This window comes from Physella acuta, unplaced genomic scaffold (genome assembly GCF_028476545.2).
Source record: "Physella acuta isolate Inbredline_101_S28 unplaced genomic scaffold, ASM2847654v3 ptg001160l, whole genome shotgun sequence".
NCBI classification, from domain to species: Eukaryota; Metazoa; Mollusca; class Gastropoda; family Physidae; genus Physella; species Physella acuta.
In genome coordinates this window covers 54,082-69,020 of record NW_026732677.1, presented here as the reverse complement: position 1 = coordinate 69,020, position 14,939 = coordinate 54,082, and the positions used below count along the sequence as shown (strand labels likewise).

At 39.1% G+C, this 14,939-nt stretch overlaps 1 protein-coding gene across 2 annotated transcripts in view; it reads left to right on the top strand.

The window, feature by feature from the left end:
• Positions 1–10,418: 10,418 nt before the first annotated feature.
• LOC131956565 (myophilin-like) overlaps positions 10,419–14,939 on the top strand; it is a 43,852-nt gene continuing 39,331 nt past the window's right edge. Inside the window, exon 1 of one of the 2 annotated variants that reach the window (XM_059321084.1) lies at positions 10,419–10,545. In XM_059321084.1, the coding sequence (XP_059177067.1) occupies positions 10,534–10,545 (12 nt within the window). In that variant the 5' untranslated portion in view covers positions 10,419–10,533. The remainder of the gene's footprint in view (positions 10,546–14,939) is intronic. The other variant, XM_059321082.1, reaches the window with a different exon arrangement.

Below are 14,939 nucleotides of genomic sequence, written 5' to 3'. Positions count from 1 at the left end.
GATTGTATTTGTGTTGGTTTTTTACTTTCTCGTATACGATGTATAGTGGAAGTATTTTAATCGTGGGAAAAATCGAAATCGAGATTTTCACAAGTCTCGATGTTTTACACCTCACTGAGTCGGAAAAAACATAACAAAACTTTGCAAAAAACTTTTATTATTCCGCACATATTGTTTGCCGTTCATTTGGTGCGCATTTCTTTTTTTCTACTAGATTTTATTCTGTTTTAAAAAGCTTACGTAATTTAAAATTGATTAAAAATCATGTGTTTATCCCGAGCTGCCATCCCACGTAGTGTTATATAAGAATATCCGACAAAGTTTAGGGGAGATCACTCCCGGTTTATATTGTTATTATCTAAACTAGCAAAAACATTTCATTTAGTATCAATATAAACGTTTATGGTTGCATTTGGAGTGGTCTATCTTTTGTTAAAAAGTTATGGTTATTTAGTTAACCTTAAACGTATTACTTCTTTGACTAGTATGTAGGCGTGCTTTTTATCCATTTTACTTCCTTGTATACAGAGTATAGAAGTATTGTAATAGTGCACAAAAATCACATGACCAGCCATGCAGATCAAAGGAATTTCTCTGAAAAATAAAGTAAAAATAAGATAAATATTTGTATTAAATCGAGAATTTTAATGTGATTTTAGCATAAAATAATACTTTAAAATTGTTATCTATGTGCTGTTGCATTTTATTTTTAAATATCGAGATGCGTGCATATTTTAGTTTAGTGAAATAATGTGTCGGTACTGCTCTACCTAACGTATAGCATTTAAATGTATTTGTTGTATACACAGCTTGTTGGTAAGCTGTGTTGATGTATAAAGAGAGCACGGTAAAATAAATTTAAAAAGTACCCTTCGGAACTAACGTTCCATTGGGTAGGTGAAGTAGAGTTAACCTGTTTATGTGACCTCGGCACCTTTGCTTTTTCCTAACGTGATTCAGACACCCATCAGAGCTGGGTGGACCAAGGTACGTCGTACGGACTCTAGCCCGAGATTTGAATTTGAGACTTTCGGGTTAGCAGTTGAACGCTCTACCATTTGGCCACGCCGTTCCTCATTCAAACACAAGAATTATTAACATTGAAACATATCAGGTATATTAGAAATAATTTCCTTAATCAGAGCAACACTTTTATTGGGATTTCCGTTTTTAACCTTTTTTTTACATTATAACAGTCAATGCGGTGTTAATTAATGTAATTTAATATTTTAGACACGACACTACAAAATTAGATTGTATTTCAACGTCAAGTCAAATTTAATTAACACAAATAACAAAAGCTTGGAATTTAATTTTAAAAAAAAACATCTTTCTATTAAAAAATTAAATTAGGTCTGAGATTTAAAAAAAATAATTATTATTAAATCTTGGATAATAAAATGAGGCTTCTACCCCGAGGCTACTACAGAAATAACGATAAAACAAAATAAACCGGGAGTGATCTCCCCTAAACTTTCTCGAATATTTTTATATAAAATAACAGGGGATGGGAACTCGGGCTATAGACTTGATTTTTAATCCATTTTAAATACTTAAAGTTTTAAAAATAGAATAAAATCTCGTAGACAAATTAATTGCACACCAAGTGAACGCGAAATAAAAAAGCGCATAATAGTGCGCAATATTATTAGTACTTTTAAAATTTACATTAGTTTTTTGAGAAATCGGAAGTAGCGTAAATTACTACTTTCTGTCAACGGAAATTACTCAAAATTTAACAGAAGGTAGAGAATTAGATCTTTTACTTACATGTGAAATTTCATTTATCTATCTGAAATAGTACTCAAGTTATAGGCTTTTAAAAAATTCAAAGTAGGAAAAGTACCACTTCCGGTTATCGGAAATCGCTCAAAAGTTGATACGGATCTACGATTTTGATAAAATACTTATATATGAAATTTCATCAACCTAGCTGTAACGGTACTCAAGTTATCGTGTTTACACACGGACAGACACACACACAGACACACACACACACAGACATACGGACAAGATTGCAAAATTATGTTTTTCCGTATCAGTGAGGTGTAAAACGTCGAGATTTGTAAAAATCTCGATTTTTTTTTTTGCACGAGTACAATACTTTCTCTATACTACGTATATACGAGAAAGTAAAAACGAAACATTTGAATTTCACAATGACAAAAAATAGTATTTGAATTAGTCTGTAAAAAATAACCCGGTAGTGATCTCCCCTAAACTTTCTCGAATATTCTTATATAAAACAACAGGGGATGGTAACTGGGGATATAGTTATGATTTTTAATCCATTGTAAATACTTAAACTTTTAAAAATAGAATAGAATCTCATAAAAAAAACATTGCGCACCAAGCAAACGCCGAATAAAAACGCGTATAATAGTGCGCAATATTATTAGTACTTTAAAAATTTACATTAGTTTTTTGAGAAATCGGAAGTAGCGTAAATTACTACTTCCAGTCAACGGAAATTACTCAAAATTTAACAGAAGGTAGAGAATTAGATCTTTTACTTACATGTGAAATTTCATTTATCTATCTGAAATAGTACTCAAGTTATAGGCTTTTGAAAAATTCAAAGTAGGAAAAGTACCACTTCCGGTTATCGGAAATCGCTCAAAAGTTGATACGGATCTACGATTTTGATAAAATACTTATATATGAAATTTCATCAACCTAGCTGTAACGGTACTCAAGTTATCGTGTTTACACACAGACACACACACGGACAGACACACACACACACAGACATACGGACAAGATTGCAAAATTATGTTTTTCCGTATCAGTGAGGTGTAAAACGTCGAGATTTGTAAAAATCTCGATTTTTTTTTTTGCACGATTACAATACTTTCTCTATACTACGTATATACGAGAAAGTAAAAACATTTACACGCAAAAACATTGAAACAGTGGCGTAGCTAGGGGAGGACGGGCGGTGCAGTAGCCCGGGCGCCGATCCTAAGGGGCGCCAAAAGGGGTAGAAACAAATTTAAAAGCTCGTTTTAAGCTATAGTATTGAATTAAGCAGTCAAAGTTAAGAAAATAACTAATAAACTTCTACAAGACTTAACACACTGATTTAACTGTTTTCTACACCCAAAATAAAAACTTTTTTGGGATAGTGACTGGCAAAAATCGTAACCAATATTTTCATCCCGGGTTAGGGGCGCTTTTACACCAACATGAATAACTATAAATGGAGGGGTGGGGAGGGGGGGGGGGAAAGGTGGCAGGAAATAGCCACTTTGCTACGGAATGGGTCGCTGCGCCTCTGCATTGAAAATGTAATTTATTTCTCATTTAATCGTTGTATCAGGCTCATTCTAAAATTTGAAACAAATCCATGATTCTGATGTTCTTTTCCTCTCATTCCCAGGTCTAGAGTGAAGACACGAACCATGGCCAACACCACAAACTTCAGAAAAGCTGGTCTCGCCACGTTTGTCCTAACCACGCTCGCCGTCTCCATATTTCTTCTCGTCATCTCGTTTCACTGCATACCGTTCTTGGCGTCCCCCAACGGGACCCCCTCCCACGCCAGACTCCCCCGCGTTGTGAAAAGAAGCGCCCCAGCATTACACCCTTTCATGTTCCTCCGGCAATGCATCCCACCCAACCCTTCAAAAACGGATATATCGCGGCTCTGCCGGCTTAATAACTGTACGGTTATTCAGTGTCTTCGATCACGTGACTGTAGTGAGCATAACCTAGAAGTGATGACGTGCTTCACTAAATCGTGCTCAACGTTTATTCTTCAGCTCGCGTTTAAAAATAAAAGTGATGTGTCATTTTCTAACGTGACAGTTTCATTAGGGAATTTTTCAAAATATTTAAACTCGTCTGTATTTATAGAATCGGAAATTCCCGGAGTTGAGTCACGGATAGATAGAATCATTTGCATAGAGCGGAGATCTTTTTTCTACGGAGAGGTGTTTTATTTAAGCATAAATAACATCACCCAACCCTGTGAATCGGCACGGGAGACACTACCAAAATCTCAAAACACGAACGAGTCGTCTGCAAGTTTTAACATTCACGTGATCTACTTCCGGTTCTTGTCGCGATGGGAGAGTTATTTCAAATTCCAGAATCTGCATGCTTTAATGGAACAAATTCGACGAAAATCGCCGGGAAACGTATACAGCTCTGAAAAATTCCAGAGCCAGAGTTTCATCCTTGAGGAGAATTTGGGAGCTTTCTTAAACTTGGCGCATGACACACATGAAGACTCGGCCAACGTTACCAACACATTGCTTGACATGGCCATTCTTGACGGTCGCTGTGTCAAGTTTGCCGCACTAACTTGCTACGATTCTGACATATTCCAATATATTATATCACATACGTTATCAGCAAAAAATATAAAAAATTGTAACTACTCCACCGTCGAAGTGCAATCACTAACAGATGAAATAAAAGATACAAAAAACAATAGTTTATGCGGGGATGAAAATTCCCATCTCGATAACTCGTTTCATATTCACGATACTCTACATCGGCAACTCTCCGATACCAACAAACAGGGGAACCTATTTTCGATAACTTTGATAAACGTGTTAGATATTCCTGCGGAGATCCCTCTAGACGAATCGATTACTCGGCTGTTATCACGTGTTCTGTTTCATCGCTCGTCACATCTACTCCTCTTGAGCGACGTCGGCGATCCCGGTTTTTCACGTTTGGTCGACAGCCCGTTTCTTCGAATCCAGACTTTTAATCCGCTGTTGTATATCGTCAATGTCCACACCCCCGGTCTAGACGTTGAAAATGTTTTGTTTTCTAGAAGATCGAACGAATCTCTCCAAAAGGATCGACCCGACGAATTAATCAGAATGAGAGACGTATTCGATTTAGCCCGGGCGTTGATGACGTCTGGAGAGAAGCTTGAGCGCGAGAAATCGAATCTCACTCACGCTCAAATCGATACCACCGGAAGTGGGGAAGATCTTCCGACGGAGGAGCCGACGAGAGTGTCTCGACACACGGAAATCGTGAAAGGGTACGTGGAAAACGTGTGTCAAGGTCGTCGGGTCGCCTCCCCTAACGACACCATTCAGACGGCGTTCGCGTTGTTTGTTGTCGGAAACCTGAACAATAAATTGCTGGAACTTTTCTCGCGCAGGAGGAATAACTCGATCAAAACTCTCCCCCAGGGGACGGAACCTCGCGTGAACGAGAGACTAATTATTCCGAGTTATCTCCCCTGCAGACGCGTATTCGGTCTAAATTTCAACCACGTCTACCGAGTATTATGGCACGATACCACTTACATCTGGATGTCTCTTCAGATCCAGAGTATCGCAGACCGGACCGGATCGAATATTACGCTGGAAACTGTAATCGAATACACCACGTTAGACAGTAACATGAGCATCGATATCTACTTTCTCCTACCAAGAAAAATAAAATTGGATACGATATTCAACACTAGCACAACCAACCCACATATATTGTTACAACATATTTGTAAAGACCCTCACAGTTACGCTGGGAATGAGGATTCGGAAACCCCCTTCTTTAATCCATTACCACTTCCGGTGGGTCATTTCGGGACGGAATCAAACATCACAGCGCTCCACGCGTCATGTCTATATTTAGTCCAAACGGTTTTCGCCGAGAGCGTGGGGATAGAAGCGACGAATATCTGCGTGGACAGGTCCTACACGCTCGTGCTGGACGCCGAACTGGTCAACGCCATTTCGCTAACGTCACTTCCGGTGGAGTTAACCCTGGGGCGCGGGGAAGGGAAATACGTCACTTCCGTGGTCAAATCTTTCTACGGTGTACGCGGGTCTGGTTATGTGCTGGCTCATAGGTATAAAGTTTTTTTCACGTGATGGCCAGACTTATGTTCTGTTTGGAACCGGTATGGTCAAGAGGTAGAGCAGGAGACGGTTCATCCAGTAGCACGGAGATCAAATCCAGAGTATGAGTGTCTACTGAAACAATGGCGTGAATGTCGGGTTGATATTTCTTCGAAAACTGAACAACTTCACATGCTCATACAAACAGGAGGACTCTACTTTATCAACGTGAGATAAGATTAAAATGGGAAATAGTATTAAGTTGTATACATGCATTGAAGGAGAAATATATCAACTGAAATTATATATCTTTTAAGACAATTATATAACCCAACACACCGCCAGTAACAATCTTTTACCTCCTGTCGTGTGATATTCATAGCTTATAATTAAGGCTTAGCGGATTTTTGTTGTAAACAATAAAATAAATACTTTCCTTTTCTGTAGAAATGCGTTTGTTGGTTGGTACTGCGTGTCGTACGACCACTGGCTCGGTTTAATCATCGAATGTCGTGTGCCACCGTGTCACTTTTGTTGGGAGCTTTTAGACGCCATAGTGTTCTCGGGGGAGCCCGGGCCGTCAAATCGCTTTCTACCGGGACACTGACCCTGCGAATTTTTTTTTCTCAAAAAAAAAAAAACCACTCCCAGAAAAATTCTCATCAATCCAAAGTTTCATGGCGATCAGATAAATAGTGTAGTAATGCACAAACAAAGGACATTCACAAACATACACATATACATACACACACATACACACATACACACATACACACAAACCAAACACACACACACTCATATATATATATATTTATATATATATATATATATATATATATATATATATATATATATATTTATTTATATATTTATATATTTATATATTTATATATATATATATATTTATATAAAGAGTAAAGATGCATGGTCTATTTGTAGACTGCATATTTTAAAATGTATGTCTATTGCTGGCCAAGACGTTTGCGTGTCAGCTTACCTGTCCTCTAATGGCGGGAACGAAACCCGTGCAGTCTGAGTAATTTTTAGGGCATAGTGCTCACACCACTATCATTTCACAGGCCGAGGTCACAGAAACAGGAAAACTCTACTTTACTTTCCACATGGACCTTCAGGTTTGAAAAAGGTGATTTCACTTTTTATATTATAAAATGTTGTATCGATAATAAAAAAATATTAAGCTGGATTGCAGCCGGGGGAAGAACCAGTGGCATAGGCAGGGGGGGTTTAGGGGGGGGGGGTCATAACCCCCCATAGACTCCTCGGTATATATATAAAAAGTATGAGGGGGGGGTGCAAATCGAAAGTTTGAGGGGGGTGCAAGTCGAAAGTTTGAGGGGGGGGGTGCAAATCGAAAGTTTGTCCCCGGGTAAAAATTGGAAACCCCCCCCCCCCCCCCTTGAGACGATCCTGGCTACGCCACTGGGAAGAACAATACACCCTGGTCTCGTTGATGAGTATACATATACCATATAAGGGAAAAAAATATATTCCATAGATTTGTAACTGAATTCAACATCAGCGAAATTGATATCATGGAGCGAATATTCAGAAAAAAAACACAAGTAATATGAGCATCGTTTTTGTTTATAACCTTTCACGTTTAGTTTTTATAGTTTTTAGAAATAGAAAAAATAAATACAATTCCACCTCCCTATCCACGCCTCCCCCTACCCCTAGTCTGCTACAGACACATGAATCTGATACTAAAATTACAGCTCAGCCTCTCAGAGATGTCATCACAGTCTGTCACCGTAAATTACAGCTTCCTACTACAAATGTTTTGCTCGTGCTGTTGTCATGTTTATCATAGAAGAATTCAGTGTTCAGATATCATCATATTTTTTACTATATCCAGTCAGTGCATAAAAGACTCTGGAATAGTAACTTTTGTTTACTTAATCAGCAGAAGTTTATCTTAAGCCACTAACATTAGCAGATATCTCCTTAATTCATTGTTACTTGTATGTTCAACTCTACATTCATATTCTTAAAAGAATAAACAGAGCCGGTAGGGAAAATATAAGAGTAAAACCAGTTGCTTAGCAAAGAAGAAAGCTTATGGTTGGCTATATATATATATATATATATATATATATATATATATATATATATATATATATATATAAATGTATGTATGTATGTATATATATATATATTACATTTACCTACTCATATTTAGATGTAAGGTATAATAAAAACATTGTTATTTTATTTAAAAAAAACTACTATCAAACCAGTAAAAAATACAACTGTAACTAATTGAAATAGAGCTCAAATAAATAACTCATGCAATGTAAAGGGAGAAAAATGATTATAAAAAAATTATAGTCTGATATAATAATTTGATTGATAACAGACTCTAAACCTTAAACAACAACATGGCCCTACTCAACTCACCTACACATCACTCTTACCTGACAGATATCTCATACAGATTCGAACCCACTAACCCCAACCACAGACATTCAGGGTACCAATTTGCTCGAAACACTACACCATCCCATAATTAACAGCCAGATCGTTAACCATTGTATTGGTACATCAGTGGTCTTCAAGCTGATCAAAGTCGACACAAATCTTGGTTTCTTTTAAGCATTTTTTCTACTAGGTCGGGTGGAATTTTTGAAGCTTCTAGGAGGGGTGGCATACTTTAAATTTCATGGACAATATTTTAAGTATATACTTTTATACACATATATCAATATAATATATTTGTCTTGGGGGGAAAGGGGGGGAGGGGTAGACGTGTTAAAAAGAGATGCCAGACTGAAACTCTGGACCGAATTCACAAGGTAATGAAAACCAAACCAAAAATATATTATTTTATTCCTCGCTATATAATGTTTACTTAATGGACGAATCAAATCCATTCATCAAAACATTTGTAAATATCTAACGAGGCGCCTGCGTATACGTGCCTTCACAGGCTGGGCTATTGAAGCAAGTGTATTAACCACTCATCTTATTTACCTTCAAGTACAAGTACACCACAACCCCAACCATGGAAACCCGCCTCGCGGTGATACACTGCGCATGCGCAACACCCACGCTTATCTTCACTTGTTGATACGGCGCTAGAATGTTCTGGAACTTTTTTTTTGGAAGGGCGGGAAGGGGGGGGTGTACTTCAGAGGTTTTTAGTCCACACCTCTACTCACTGCGCGCGGAGAGAATCTGCTTTTTATCTTCGGTGATCACCTGATCGGCGGAGCTGGGGTAAGGGGGGATGGGGAGGGGGAGACAGGTGGGGGGGGGGTATGATAGTTCTGACGTAGTTAAAGGCAAGTCTTATTTTCGTCATAGGGGTGTTTGACTTACGGATACGTTACTAGTAGTTAAAATTTGTATCACACAAAAAACAAGACCATTTTAAATCCTTGATGAGTTCAGTATCTAAAAACGAAGTTAAACAGTGAGATAAAAAAAAAACAATCTGGTGAAAGATTCGGCAAATGCAAATTTGAAATGATATCTAACATGAAGTTTTTTTTACGATCGTTTACTAATAATGCTTTTGACTGAGAAACCAAATGTCTGTAGTTCGGATCCCGGCTAGAGTCTGAAGTTTGATGGGTACTTGACTCAAGTTAGGGAAACAGATTCGGCAGAGTGCTGACCACACTATCCTTCATATGCTGAGAACACTTGAACCGATGAACTCTACTTCATCTGCCTCATGCACTTTGGGCATGAAGGAATAAAGATGCTGACTAAATAAACATCTAAGAATTGTATTTTGATTTATTTTCTTCTTTTAAAAGAAAAGAAAAAAATCCGGGGAAAAATATTTTCTTACACCTGTCATACCTGCACACTTGGACTGTTCTTGGCAAACAACTTGTAAACGTGGAGAGATACCTGGCCAAAAGTACGTATCTACCTGCACAGAACCACTCACTTCAGCTTGCCATCCACCCACCCCTTCCATCATCCACACGATCCACCCGCCCCTCTACCTACCACACGATCCACCCGCCATTCCATCCACCACACTATCCACCTACACATCTATCTATCCACTGACCAATCCATAGCCCTCCTACCAATTACCCCTTCCTCCACCCGTCCTAAAAATTTTCCGTCCATCCACCAACACACGTTATCACCCCTTAACCCATCAAACATTATATTATCCACCCCTTCATACCTCCACCGAGACCACAGTCCAGTTCATACACAAAGTTGGGCTTGTTGTTTAAATCCTCCATCATATACTTAATTAAGCTCGAAGAAGAAGAAGAAGATCCCTCCACCCAACCTCCACCCACCCCTCATATCACCCTCTATCCCATCAAACTTTATATCCACCCCCCTGCCCCCCACCCACACCACCCCTCCCCTAGACCAGACGTTTCTCTCATGAGCTCCTCTACCCTTCTCCTCATTCACAGCAACCATCTGACCTTTAACCTTCACAAAGTTTATCTCAATCCCCCATTGTATTCCACTGCTTTTGTACAAACCCCCCTTCCCCCCAACCCGCACGACATAGTATATTTCCTCAATGACGTCACTTCCCTTCACCTCTCCCCACCCTGACTATCCCTTATCACCCCTGTCTCCCCCCCCCCAACTTTAACCACTATCTTTTCTTCCCTCACATTTCAAGAAGCCGCTCACACTCCGGCAGGCTGGTTGCTATTTTAATCTGTTGCTTTGCTCTTCTTCGGCCGTGCAACTAATTTTCTTACTCACCCTTCACACCATGCCACCAGTGGTAAGTCTTTTATGTCGTACTCACTGTAAGTCTTTTATGTCGTACTTACTGTAAGTCTTCTATACGGTACTCAATGTAAGTCTTCTATACGGTACTCACCAACTCTCACTATATTAAAAAAAAAATTAACATCTCAGTTTCTCAATTGTCTAGAATTCGTATAGCTGTTTTCAATGTAACTTTTAAAAAGTTTACATCAATTTCCTTATGGCGGACCCATGTGTCTTGGGCACAAAAATAAAAAGATAAATGACGATTTCCTTAAAAGAAACACGCTGAAATTTAAAATAGACAAAAGCTGTTAGTGTAATTACGAAATCGGCTCAGTAATGGAGTTTATAATGAGATTCTGATGAGCGTTTTCACACTTTCTATATCCATCCTCGCTGACAAATGACAAAAATGTCTTAAAGACAATTAAATGCATATAGAGATGCTTTAAATATCCTTTCAAGTTAAAAACGCGAATGTAATTAATGAAATATTTTAACGTTTTTTTTTCATACAAGTATTCGCATGTTATGTACTTTGAGTTAAAAGGAGGCACAACTTAAATTTTCAAATGAGCGTAGTTTCTATTTCTAAAACCCTTTAAAATGTCTACTGATTAAAAAAAAACAACAGTGATGTACATTCGCTATTGTTGATCATTTGTGATGTACTACTGCCAACACCTGAAACTTTAGCGATTCACTTTTTGCACTAGCTCGAGGTTATGCTTTACCTGGGCCACCACCCAACCCCCCCCCCCCCCCCCAAACAATACCTTCTACCACAATCTCTGTTTCGCAACCACTTTTCAGGTTTCTGGCATGAATGATGTAGTACTGTTGTTTGCATTTTTATTCTACACTACAGAGTATAAAGATAGGCAATACCTTATAGTAAATTATATATACATTTATATATATATATATATATATATATATATATATATATATATATATATATATATATATATATATATATATGTATATATATATATAGATATAGATATGTATATTTATTAAATTTTTATAGCTATGTTAAGATAATTAGGCCTATAGGCCTATATATAACTATTTTTTTTCTCTCTCTCTCTGAAAATGTGCTTACTTGTAAATAAATAAGTTCATATATATATATATATATATATATATATATATATATATATATATATATATATATATATATATATATATATATATATATATATATATATACACTTATCTAAAGATAAAACATATCCTATGTATGCATGTATGCGCAAACATATATATATATATATATATATATATATATATATATATATATATGTAACGGGCGAACATTTATCCTGCCGACAACGCCAATTGTAACGAGCCAACAGTTACCATGCTCGCAACGCCACATGTAATGAGACCTAATTGCCTGTAGTGCCACGTGTTAACGAGTTTAACCACTCATTCTAGACAACATTGACCACAGTATAGATACTCAAGATGCAGGTTCGCTATTGATCCTTTATTACATGAATCAAGAAATGCTTCATAATAACACAATAAATCAACAGGAATGCTTCTCAATAATAGTCTGAATCAACTGACCCCTAACAGTCCTTCACTAGGCTTTATATAACTGAATCCACATGTCTATAATCCTTCTTAACACAATACGGCTAACCCGTTCTATAACCGACTTGACATAGTCACACAGACTGACTGATCTAAGCGAGCGATGAAAGAGGTAAGAGGTCGAGCTCAGCCGTCCCCTCCTATTTATCCCTTGAAATCGTAGTCGTACTTGTATCCATTTCCGTAATCGATACTTGTAATCGATGTCTCCGAATACCAACGGCGCAGTTTCTGACGTACAGTCCGATCCAATAAAACATCTGCATCCCATCAATCAAAGTTGACAGATCGTCTAAATCTCCTCGTACCATTTCCCAAAATAGCACGCGTTGGCTTTGAGGTTGTTATCCGTCCGATCTAATAAGCCACCTGTTATGGTTGCATCAGATTGTAAACTGCGTCGCGGCTTATCGTTCGTTATCATTTGTAACTGGTAGTTAGGCCTACCCCAGTTACATCCACCCCTGCCTTTTTTTGTGTGTTATCAACCACAAACAACGCTTGGCAGGTGCAATCCTTCAAAGTCAATCATACCATCATACAAAAATTTATTGTTCCACTCACTGTCAATGTCGTCCCATTCGCATATGATTGACAGTTATACCTATTTCACATCAACTGTGTCCACATAATCCTCCTCAGACACAACACAGTTCTAGAATTCACATCCACCTTTTTCATTTGGTGCTTTCACCAGTTCACTTTTATAGCTTTTTGAACAGTCTGTTCTCATACCAGCGCGACCATGAAAGAATTGATGATTGCTGACAAAAAATTTCGTATTCTTTCTGTTCCTCAAACTTCTCCGCGGACCACTTATCTGATGGTCTACTGTCTCTTTGCTTCTGGAGGGACCGGGATCCTCATTGTTGCCGGTATCCTCCCCTTGTGTATCGCTGTTGTTCTGTTGATGGTGACATTGTTTCGGGATGGGTATGTGAATTTCCGTTGTAACTTCCGGTTCCCTAATTGTCTTGGGTTTCTCTATGTGTAACTGCTCTTCTTGCCTATTCCAATATTTCTTTAATTGAGCAATATTCGCCCACCGATCCGGTTTGGCGTGATCGATGGGTCTTATCTTAAAGGGGCCACCTGCTGCTTTAGGCATCTCCACGACTTGCCATATCTCCTGTCCCCAGAGGTCGTGGATCTTGTTTCTGCCTAACGGGTGGCTACGCAGTAATACCCTGTCGTTCAGTTCGAGTGGCGGGTCCTTTGTCTGTATCGGCGGTTCCCTTCGCCGAGATTCATGTTCTAGTCTTTCCTGTACTACCTTGTACATTTCTCTAATTCTTCTCATATGTTCATTCACATATTCCAGTGCGGTGTATGAGCCAGTCATACTCTCCCTTTTTCCTAAGAACAAATCAAGAGGGAGTCGAGCCTCCCGTCCGAACAGCAACATGTGTGGCGAAAAGCCGGTTGTGGCATGTGGGGTGCAGTTGTATAGATATACCAACTCTGGGAGAAAATCCGGCCAACGTTTTTTCTGTTCAGGTTCTAGAGTACGCAGCAAATCATGCATGCTGCGGTTGAACCGTTCGCACTGTCCGTTTCCTTTCGGATTAAATGTGGTTGTTCTGGATTTGTTGATCCCGTAGTGACTGCACAGTTGGTTAATTACTTCTGACTCAAAGGCCCTTCCTTGGTCAGAGTGTAATTGTCTTGGTATGCCATATTTGATGAACCAATGTTCTAATAAGACCTTTGCCACTGTTTTGGCAGTCTGATCTCGTGTGGGCACCGCCACAGTCCATTTGGTGAATACATCAGTCATTACCAACACATGTTCCGTCCCATCCGATGATTGCTCCAACGACGTAAAGTCCATAGCCACAATCTCTAGTGGTTTTGTCGCCAGTAGGTGTCCTGATGGCTGTCTCATTTTGACAACTGGCATTTTCGCATGCTGACACCTCACACAAGCCTCACAATGGCGTTTGACCTCCATTTCCATATTGGGCCAGTAACACCTCCGTCGTAAAATTTTGTGCGTCCTGTCCTGACCCTGGTGTCCTGCCCTGTCATGTGCCAACCTTAGCACTTCTTCTCGTAATTGTCCAGGCACCACCACCTGGTGTATTGTGCCATCAATTTGGTCATGAATTCTCCGCATGAGAACACCATCCTTTATACTGAGACGGTTCCACTGACTCAGTATTTTCTTTGTTTGTCGACCAAATTGTTCTCTTTCCCTTCTTCCTGGGAATTTTTGTTCCTGGACGTATTTCAATAGCGGTTGTAAGCCACTATCCGTTCTCTGGGCATCTCTTATCTTTTTGTGATTAAGGCAATTAAAATCACTACTGTCCATATGTTCGGGCTCTGTGGATATGTGCTCCACCCCGGTCTGCCCGTTCTGCATTACTTGTACCCCATGAGGGATATCTGTTGACGCTCTGACCTCACATATTCCTGTCAGCGTTTCTTCCTCATCACCCGGTTTCTCGTAAGGATTCCTTGATAAGGCGTCCGCATTGCCATTGGACCGCCCCGGGCGATACTTTATCTCTAGGTCAAAGAGTGCCAATTCTGCTGCCCATCGCTGTTCGATGGATCCCAACTTTGCTGTCTTTAGGTGACTCAAGGGGTTATTGTCAGTGTATACCACACATTTAGCACCTAATAGATAGTCCCTGAATTTCTCAGTCACAGCCCATTTTAATGTCAAAAGTTCTAGTTTCATGGCGCTGTAATTTGTCATGTTCCTCTCTGATCCCTTCAGAGCTCGACTGGCATACGCAATAACCCTGAAACCTTGCTTTTGTTGTTGTGATAGCACAGCTCCCAGACCTTTAGAGC